At 33.7% G+C, this 10,379-nt stretch overlaps 1 protein-coding gene across 2 annotated transcripts; it reads left to right on the top strand.

Annotated features, from left to right (window-relative positions):
• The first annotated feature begins 1,212 nt into the window (after positions 1-1,212).
• On the top strand, positions 1,213-10,216 carry si:dkey-251i10.2. Of its 2 annotated transcripts, none has more exons than NM_001326551.1 (5): positions 1,213-1,500; positions 5,560-5,672; positions 7,062-7,171; positions 8,701-8,765; positions 9,726-10,216. In NM_001326551.1, the coding sequence occupies exons 1-5, from the start codon at positions 1,308-1,310 to the stop codon at positions 9,824-9,826; spliced, it is 582 nt and encodes a 193-aa protein (NP_001313480.1). In that variant the 5' UTR covers positions 1,213-1,307; the 3' UTR covers positions 9,827-10,216. The 2 variants fall into 2 exon arrangements, with proteins under 2 accessions (NP_001313480.1, XP_087108487.1); XM_087252361.1 differs by lacking the exon at positions 1,213-1,500 and adding an exon at positions 1,727-2,857 and having other exon boundaries at positions 9,726-10,213.
• Positions 10,217-10,379: the final 163 nt, after the last annotated feature.

Below are 10,379 nucleotides of genomic sequence, written 5' to 3'. Positions count from 1 at the left end.
CCAGAAAACACGCTTCTGGACACTGTTAACATAGGGCTTCCTTTTGGTACGGTACAGTTTCCACTGGCATTTGTGGATGTAACTATGTATTGTGGTTCTTGACAAGGGTTTGCCAAAGTGGTGATATCGCTTGTGAATGAATGATATTTTTTTTATTTATTTTTTTATTTATATTTCCCAAGTGATGTATAACAGAGCAAGGAAATTTTCACAGTATGTCTGATAATATTTTTTCTTCTAGAGACAGTCTTATTTGTTTAATTTCGCCTGGAATAAAAGCAGTTTTAAATTTTTTAAACAACATTTTAAGGACAATATTATTAGCGCCTTTAAGCAATTTTTTGCCTAATTACCCTAACCTGCCTAGTTACCCTAACATGCCCAGTTAACCTAATTAAAAACACATTTTAGAGACAAAATTATAAGCCCCTTTAAACAATTTTTTTTTCAATTATCTACAGAATAAACCATCTTTATACAATAACTTACCTAATTACCCTAACCTGCCTAGTTAACCTAATTAAGCCTTTAAATGTCACTTTAAGCTGTACAGAAGTGTCTTGAAAAATATCTAGTCAAATATTATTTACCTTAATCATGACAAAGACAAAATGAATCAGTTATTAGAAATGAGTTATTAAAACTATTATTTGTAGAAATGTGTTGAAGAAATCTCTCCGTTAAACAGAAAACGGAAAAAAATAAACAGAGGGGCTGATAGTTCAGGGGGGCTCATAATTCTGACTTCAACTGTACATATAAATAAATAACTAAAGTTTAATTATTAAAATTAATAAATTATTTAATTTACTTCTGCATTTAACTTCTTACAAGGACACTTGTAAAAGAGACACATTGGACTTTTACGTATAGGTTAAATAAAATGCGTATATTTTATCTTAGTCATTGCACATGTTTATGAAGTAATAGTTTTTGGAAGTGTCATTTTTTGAGTGTATTTCTCAAAGGCAGACTCTCAGATGCCGTCGTTATAACAGTGGGATGGAGGAACGTCTGCCGAGAAGAATGCTCGTTTTCTCTGCTCGCTTCCTTCCCAACAGAAGATGTCTTTGTTTCTTCCAGATTAGTGACGAATTCCTGAAACTGATCGCTTTTTCTAAAAAGCGTTTCACCTGACACCATGTGAATACTTCATGCAAAGGAGGGGCTGAGAAAAAATCCATTTTTTACGCCGTTGTGACTCAGCAAAATGTCTTTTGGTAAAAATCTGAATGTCTGTAGCTATATATTAGTTTGTGTTGTATAGTCTTATTGCAAATGAGCTATTGAGGAGACGTGTAGCAGGAATGATGAAGACTGTGTTTTTTGGGGTTGTCGTACTACAATTTTTGGGATGCGTTCACTCCTATGGGACCGGGGCTCCTACTTCAGCTTGTGGGGATATGATTCCGAGACACGGAGTACAACCGCAGCCAAACCCTGCTCCGTACACCATCCAGGCCAGCAGCACAAAGTTTCAGGCAGGGATACCCATAACAGGTAGGAGATGATCTGGATGAAGGTAATGTGATGAGCTTGCTGTGCTTTATAAATGAATTTCCTCTTGGCTGTGTCCATCTAGTGCAACTTTAAAAGTAGTTTAATGCCAATAGGTTGAGAGTAGTTACAAAATGTACAGTTTTCCAGAAGTTTTTTTTTATTTTAGATGAAGAACAGTTTCTTTGTCAATACTAGGTGTTTGTTGAAATGTAGAACAATTAGAAGGCAAGGCAAGTTTATTTATATAGCACATTTCATACACAGTGGCAATTCAAAGTGCTTTACATAAACAGGAATTAAAAAGACAAGTTTAGGAACATAAAATGCAGACAATAAAAATTATTAAAAACAGATAAAAACAAATTAAAATGAGTTAAAATAGGTTATAAAAGAATGAAAAAGAAAACGAAAAACATAATAGTGTGATCTGTCGGACGCAGCACAGTGCTCGTACAGTAAAGGCACAGCTAAACAGATGTGTTTTCAGTCTCGATTTGAACATGCCTAATGTTGGAGCACATCTGATCATTTCTGGAAGCTGATTCCAGCAGCGAGGGGAATAGTGGCTGAAGGCAGATTCACCCTGCTTTGACTGAACCCTTGGAATTTCTAGTTTATGTGATTCTAAAGATCTGAGTGATCTGTTAGGTTTGTATTATTTGAAGGGATAGTTCACCCAAAAATAAAAATTCAGCCATTTACTGCAAATAAAATGCTTAACTTTGATTGTTTTGTTGTGTTTGCAGTTCAGATATCAAAACATTCTTATGTCAAGAAGCTTTTTCTATAGACAAGCAAAACATATTGTCTTTTTAATGAAATAATCTGTCTAAAACATTCAGAATAAACTTGTATCAAAAGAAAAACGCTTAATTTTGTTATATTTTTCCTTAAAACAAGACAATATGTTTTGTTTGTCTGGAAAATAGTTCTTGATTTAAGATTTTTAAAAAATATTTGGACAAGAAACTAGACAAAATCTAAGTAGTTATTTGCAGTGCATTTACTCACTCGTCACTTGTTCAAAACCGATTTGGCTTCTGTTGAACACAGATATTGAATATATTTTTAGAAATGCTGCCACCCATTTACTTCCATAGTAACTTCACCCTTGCTATAGACAACTATGGGTGCCAGCAACTAGAATTCTACAAAATATCTGTGTTCAACAGAAGAAAGAAACTGCTGAAGGTTTAAAACAACATAAGGGAGGGTAAAGCGATTATGTTCATGTTTTAATTTTTGGGTGAACTTTCCCCCTTTAAGTCAAATTTTTTTTGTTGGATGATCATTTTGACCCCATCAATGAGAACGAAAGTAACTATAGTTCCACAACAAGACATGCTTACTTATGTGTGTAAGTATATTTAATATTACAAATACCTGACTATGAACGTCTTATTAAGGTGTAACCGCAACCATTATACTTCTTAGTAAAAAATTAATATAAATGTATTCGCAAAAACAAACTGAGATGTCAGTAAAGGAGCGGAGATATATAAGTGTGAGATGCAGGACTGCCAGACTCAAGAACTTGCACATAAGCCAATTGCACTAGGCACCTTTTGCATAATAATAAGCATTATCTTAAACCATTAACTACTATACATTGTTTACATTACTCCACAATCAGTATTATATCATGTTTACATTCATAGATATGTATATATAATTGAAGTCAGAATTATTAGCCCCCCTGTTTATTTTTTTCCCCCATTTTGTGTTTATTGGAGAGAAGATTCTTATTAAAAGTCAAAAGTTTACATACAAAAAAAAAAAATGACTATGCCCAAGGACCTGTTCCATAAACTGAGCTTACAGAAAAGGCTAGGCTTATTTTGGTTTATTAATGGCGGATTTGTTTTCATATATCATATTTACAATAGTTCAAACTCCGTTACTCTGGCAACTTATGCTGGGAAACTCTCTCAGGCTAAGGTTTAAGTTCAAGCTTAATGAAGGTAATATTAATATGAACATTCACCTGCTGCAATTTGATGCCATTTTAATTCACTTAACCTCTTAATAATGATTAAAACGTTATAGTCACTTAATAGTATATATATATATATATATATATATATATATATATATATATATATATATATATATATATATATATAAATATATATATATATATAAATATTTATATATATATATATATATATATATATAAATATATATATAAATATATATATTTATATATATATATATATTTATATATATATATATTTTTTTATATATATATATATATATTATATATATATATATATATATATATATATATATATAAATTATATATATATATATATATATATATATATATAAATTTATATATATATATATATATATAAATTTATATATATATATATATATATATATATATATATATATATATATATATATATATATAAATTTATATATATATATATATATATATATATATATATATATATATATATATATATATATATATATATTTATATTTATATACACACACACACACATGCATACATATGTATATTTATAGTACCAAAGATCTTTAATAAACATTAAATAAAAAATATTAACTACAGCATTTCAATTTTATATATTTTATTATCTTTCTGTTGATTTTTTTTTCCTGTTTATTAAAATTTTATTTCATATTTTCCCTCAACACATTCATTGTGTACTATTTTTTGGACTGTGATCTTCAGATTATTTTTTGTTCGATAAGTTCAAAATTTTGCTTTTGCTTTTTGCACATAGATATTATTGTAAAGCATCCTGTAGAAAAATATTAATTTAAAGGAGAGATCTGAAGGGGGGGAGACGCTTTGAATTTTTTTTCTTTTTTAAATATTTTCCAAAATGATGTTTAACAGCGCAAATATAAATTTTCACTGTTTAAGGACAATATTATTAGCCCCTTTAAGCTGTGTTTTTTCTCAATAGTCTACAGAACAAACCATCATTATACAATAACTTGTCTAATTACCCTAACCTGCCTATTAATCTTATTAAACAAGTTAAGCATGTAAATGTCAATTTAAGCTGTATAGAAGTGTCTTGAAAAATGTCTAGTAAAGTATTATTTACTGTCATCATGGCAAAGATAAATCAGTTATAACAGATGAATTATTAAAACTATTATGATTAGAAATGTGTTGAGAAAATCTCTGTTAAACAGAATTTGGGGGAAAAATAAACAGGAATGCTAATAATTCAGGGGGGCTAATAATTCTGACTTCAACTGTATAAATAAGCACTGACTGATATAAACTATTGTGAGAAGCTTGTTAAAGGATACCCACAACGTTTGACCCAAGTTATAAGGCAAAGCTATAAAATACTAAGAAAATGTGTGAAAACTTTTAATTTGTCTAGAGATTATTAAAAAAATATCTAAAGAAAAACTCTCTCGTTATTCTGGCATTTAGCAAATATAAATCATTTTGGTAATTCTAATAGACCTAAAATAGCAAATATTTAGTATGATTTAACATCTGACATTTTTTTTACGAAATAGCAATGAGCCTTTTTTGTAGTGTATGTAAACTTCTGGTTTCAACTGTATGTGTATGACTTCACTGTGAGGGCAAAGTAAGAATTTCATCATTGTACAGGGAAACTTGTTTCCTTACTGTGCACATGACAATAAACTAATTGAATTGAAACAGTTCACCCAAAAATGAAAACTCTTTCAGCATTTACTCTCCTTTTACTTGTTAAAAACCTTATTTGACTTTCTTTCCTCTGTTGAAATGTCTTTCAAAGATATTTGGAAGAATTTTGGAAACCGTTAACTGTTGACTTCCATACTATTTATTTTTCTACTACAGGATTCAATGATTTCCAACATTCCTCCAAATATCTTTCTTAGTGTTCAAAGAAGAAAGACACTCAGTGGGGTTTATAACCACTTAAAATGAGTAAATATTGAGTAAATGATCACGTTTGGGTGAACTTTCAGAGCGGGACATAATCAGCTATGGGAATATTTCGACTGCATGTGTAATAGTAACTGTATTTGGTATAACATGTGCCTGACCTGTTTGTTTATCTGTTGTTTGTCAGTGGTTATCAAAGGTCCAGACTACAAAGGTGTGCTTCTGGAGGCTCGCTCTGGATCGGACACCACGGCATTAGGATCCTGGCAGATGCCTCCAGCCAACACTAAATTCTTAGAGGTGAGGATCAGTGATGAAGCTTCTGTCGTATTGATTTTGTTTTGGTCCCAGTACATTGTTTCAGTCCCTGTTGTCTTTGTCAGTGCCACATCCTTATTAATTCGTATGATTGCTCTTATTGCCTTGGTAACTCCCTTGTCACCCCCATGTCAGCCTCCCTGTCTTTGTGTTTAAGCAGAGATGTTAGTTTGGAGATATTGCTTGGTCTTCAGTGCTCATAACACAGCCATTCTGTCATATTCATTTATAAACACCCCTTTTTTTGCTATTTTTAAATATACGTTACATTTATGTACATAACATCTATTTTTATATCTTTGAAATTGAAACACAAGCTTTTATGTGACCTTGGATTACAAAATCAGACATTGCCAAGACCTTTGTTTCAGTATGTTCATGTGCTTCCAATGGGAAATGGAATGTTGAGTAGTGGGCGGGGCTTTATGTTTTGTGCATCATTCCCTCATAGCAATCTAACAGTAAAAGGGGTGTGGCTGAGAATATTGCAGACCGCCACTCCAAATGCAGAAGCAAATGATCAGACTTCGATTAAAGATTACCAAAACAAACTTTGCTTTTCATTGGATTAATTTAACGGATTAATTTTTCAAATAATTTAAAATTTGCAACCCAGGCTCATTGCGGATACGTATCCATGTGTATGAGGACAGCAAAATACGTGACTGGAGGTATGTCCGCTCGCAGTTTTTGTGTTTGCAAGTCCACCAGAGGGCGCTTTGTATGCTTTTAGATGATCTCAAATTTCTCTCACGCCTTGTTTCCTTGCATAAATCCACCAGAGGGCGCAATATACACTTCAGCCAACCAGGCCAGCTTGCTGTCGACTGACTCACCAAGCCACCCACCCCCTTCCCTAAACCCAACCGATAGTGTTTTCAAAAGCAATCTAGAAAAAGATTATTTATTTATTGTTGGTTTCTGGAACTGTTCTACACTGGACTCAAACCCCATCATCGCAGTAAACTCTGCTCTGCATCCCAAGTCGGCATATGCATCGAGCTACTAGGTAAACTGGTAACACCAGAAAAGTTGTCCACATCGAGGTAAGCGGTCAGCTGGTAGCACTAAGAGGAACAGAAGTTGGCATCATACCGTCCCATAGCGTTCATTTTAAATATGAAATGTGCCCAGACATACCTTTGGCTACATATTTCACGCTCTCCAGAAATGTAGACAGGGGTATGTATCAATAGTGAGCCTGTGTTAAAATTTTGATTCAATTGATTTAATTTGATTTGATGCAAATTATTGTAAAGAGAACTAAAACTTCTTGTGGTATAAACAAACATTCAGACATCTGTAAGGTATATCTGTAAGTAAATCAGTCATTATAAATGTTTACTTCATTGTAGTTGTTGTGTTTTCCAGTGTTCAGGAAACAAGCAAGGTGCAATCACTCATTCCAACGCTAACGTTAAAAACAACTCCACCGTCTACACCTGGGTTCCACCTGCGACCACAAAAAACATCATGTTCATGTAAGAGTGAACTTTTACAATCTCTAATTCATACTAATTTAATCTGTCGTTGTAGTTTATATTGTACTAATTGTATGCTAATACTGCTTACTTTAGATCACAGGTGTCAAACTCAGTTCCAAAAGGGCTGCAGCTCTGCACAGTTTAGTGCCAACCCTAATTAAACACACCTGATCAAACTAATTGAGTCCTTCAGGCTTGTTTGAAACCTACAGGTAAGTGTGTTGGAGCAGGGTTGGAACTAAACTGTGCAGGGCTTCGGCCCTCCTGGAATTGAGTTTGACACCCCTGCTTTAGATTGTATGATGAAAAGTATGATTTTACTCGAATAATCTGTACAAAACTTTAAAAATATTAACATTGACAGTGCTAATAACACGTCATCGTTTGTCTCAGAAAATTAGTTTCTAAAGGTGCTGTTGATTTGAAATTTTCACCAGACTTTTGTCCAGCGGAGAAATTAAAATGGTCGTGCCCAACTGAGTCTGGTTCTTTTAAGGTTTTTTTTCTTCACTCTCCTATCAGGTGAAGTTTTTTTCCCCTCTCCACTGTCGCCACTGGCTCGCATGGTTCAGGATTGGTAGAGCTACGCATTGATGAATTTGCTCTTCAGTGTTTGAACTCTCAGTAATGATTTTAAATCACACTGAACTGAGCTAAACTGAACTGAACTGAACTTAAACACTAAAAACTGAACTACACTGTTCCAGTTACTATGACCATTTATGTGAAGCTGCTTTGACACAATCTACTTTGTAAAAGCGCTATACAAATAAAGCTGAATTGAATTGAATTGAATTGAATGTTGGCAACAACCAAAGAAATACAGATATGCAAAAAAAAACTAATTAGATTACAAATTAAGTTATGTGTAATAAAATGAAACAACAAAGGGAACACATGAAGGAAGGAAGGTGTAGAAAGGCAGTCAAAGCCCAGACAGCAGCTGAAATCTCTCTAGTTCTTCAGCAACGTCTCCCCTTCCTCAGTGTAAATGAATATCCGCTGCTTCAGTCCAACATCTACATTAGCAAGAGGATGAAGATGAAACATTTCAGCAGGACAATGATCCAAAACACAGCCAAGGAAACTCTCAGATGCTTTCAGAGAAAGATAATCAAGCTGTAGAATGACCCAGCCAATCACCTGACTCGAATCCAATAGAAAAGACTAAATAAAGCTCAGATTTGATAGACGAGACCCACAGAACCGTCAAGATTTTACACTGTTGAAGTCTGTGATAAACTCGCAGCTGAGCAATGCATATGACTTCATTCTCCATATGAGAGGCGTCACCAAAAAGCCTTTTTATTTATTTCAGTAGTTCAGGACTTTCTCTTTGTGTCTTTCCTTTGTCATACACACGACTCATTTTTCTGATTGATTTATTTTTGTTTGTTTGTATTGTACTAAAATCAGGTTCAACTCCATGTCAACAGCTCCTTTAGAAATTTTATTCCCAGGAAAAAAAACATGACGTGTTCAATAATTATTCTCCCGCTGTATATTAACATAATATTTGTCTCTAGGGCCACTGTAGTCCAGCAGCGCAATGTATTCTGGGTAAACGTGATGTCATCAAGTCTGACCCCGAGTGAGTAAATATAGAGTCCCTGTGGTTTTACACTTCTTTTTTCTTGTAAAAATTGAAAAGCTCTAATGAATATTGTGGTAACTGGTTGCAAACGATTTAGATGAAATGACCGTCTATCAGTCTGTCTTTCAATCTGTCTGTCTGTCTCTCTGCCTGTCAGTATGTCTGTCTTTCAATCTGTCAGTCAGTCTGTCTGTCTGTCTGCCTGCCTGTCAGTCTGTCTTTCAGTCTGTCTGTCTTTCTTTCAATCTGTCAGTCTGTCTGTCTCAGTCTGTCTGCCTGCCTGTCAGTCTTGTCTGTCTGTCAGTCTTGTCTGTCAGTCTTGTCTGCTTGTCAGTCTGTCTGTCTCAGTCTGTCTGCCTGCCTGCCTGTCAGTCTGTCTGTCTTGTCTGCTTGTCAGTCTGTCTGTCTCAGTCTGTCTGCCTGCCTGTCTGTCTTCCTGTCAGTCTGTCTGCTTGTCAGTATGTCTGTCTGTCAGCACTGGCTCGCTGAAGACCAGACAAGCGGAATTTGCAATCATCAGTAGAAAACTAATCAAGTTAAACATTATATATATATATATATATATATATATATATATATATATATATATATATTTATATATATATATATATATATATATATATATATTTAATCCATATAATAGTTGCAGCCAGTTACTCTTAAAAAAAATAAGTAAATCCAATTAAAAAACTTTTTTATTATAAAAGGTGAGTAGATGGCAGAATTTTTGTAATGTTAGTAATTTTAGCACCTTTATTTTTGTTATCCTTTATTTAAATTCTGCCCACGTAAATTGTTTGCAACCACTTACCTTAAAAAACATAGTAAATCTATATTTTGTCTGTGTGTAAATTTGATGTTTTGGGTGAACTATCCCTTTCATGTCATTTAAACAAGGAAGGAATAACCCATGGCTCATTAATGAAGTGATTTGTCATTGCTCTTATTAATTGTCAGGTGGAGGAGGAACGGCACTGGATGTAAACAGTGGCGCTGAAAGGATCATCACTCCTGCCCTGATAATGCTTATTTTCCCGCTGGCAGTTTTAACTGTATAGCTGCTCAATAATCCAGACTGATTAGATTATACTAGCTCAGTTACTCCTTGTGAAATATTTAATCACTCACTAGCAATTAAATATTTAGACAGTTTGTTTTTCCTGACTAATATTTAGAGCACAGGTGTCAAGCTCTGCATAGGCCACGGCTCTGCATAGTTTAGTTCCAACCATGCTTCAACACACCTGTAGGTAATAAACAAGCCTGAAGAACTCAATTAGTTTGATCAGGTGTGTTTAATTAGGGTTGGAACTAAACTGTGCAGAGCTGCGGCCTTCCAGGAACTGAGTTTGACACTTGTGATTTAGAGGATAGTCACATGCATATTTAAACTGAGTTCTCTCTGATGTCAATGGAAAATACTAATAAAATGCACCTTGATGCTGTTTTAGTGCTTCGTTTTGTATTTATATATGGATGATTCTTGAGTTTTTGGGTACATTTGGTGGCTCCTATATAAACCTTTTATTTTTCAAAAGGTTTAACGAAGGCAGCATGGTGGCTCAGTGGTTAGCACTGTGTCCTCACAGCAAGAAGTTTGCTAGTTCGAGT

The sequence above is a fragment of the Danio rerio genome, chromosome 5, assembly GCF_052040795.2.
Source record: "Danio rerio strain M-AB ecotype USA chromosome 5, GRCz13ab, whole genome shotgun sequence".
Lineage (NCBI taxonomy): Eukaryota > Metazoa > Chordata > Actinopteri > Cypriniformes > Danionidae > Danio > Danio rerio.
Note: the sequence above shows the minus strand (reverse complement) of the source record. Positions and strands in the feature narration are given on the sequence as shown.

Coding starts and splice junctions, on each gene's coding strand:
- si:dkey-251i10.2 (NM_001326551.1), top strand. CDS start 1,308: ATGATGAAGACTGTGTTTTTTGGGGTTGTCGTACTACAATTTTTGGGA. Junction 1,501..5,559: donor GGCAGGGATACCCATAACAG/GTAGGAGATGAT, acceptor GTTGTTTGTCAG/TGGTTATCAAAGGTCCAGAC. Junction 5,673..7,061: donor CCAACACTAAATTCTTAGAG/GTGAGGATCAGT, acceptor TGTGTTTTCCAG/TGTTCAGGAAACAAGCAAGG.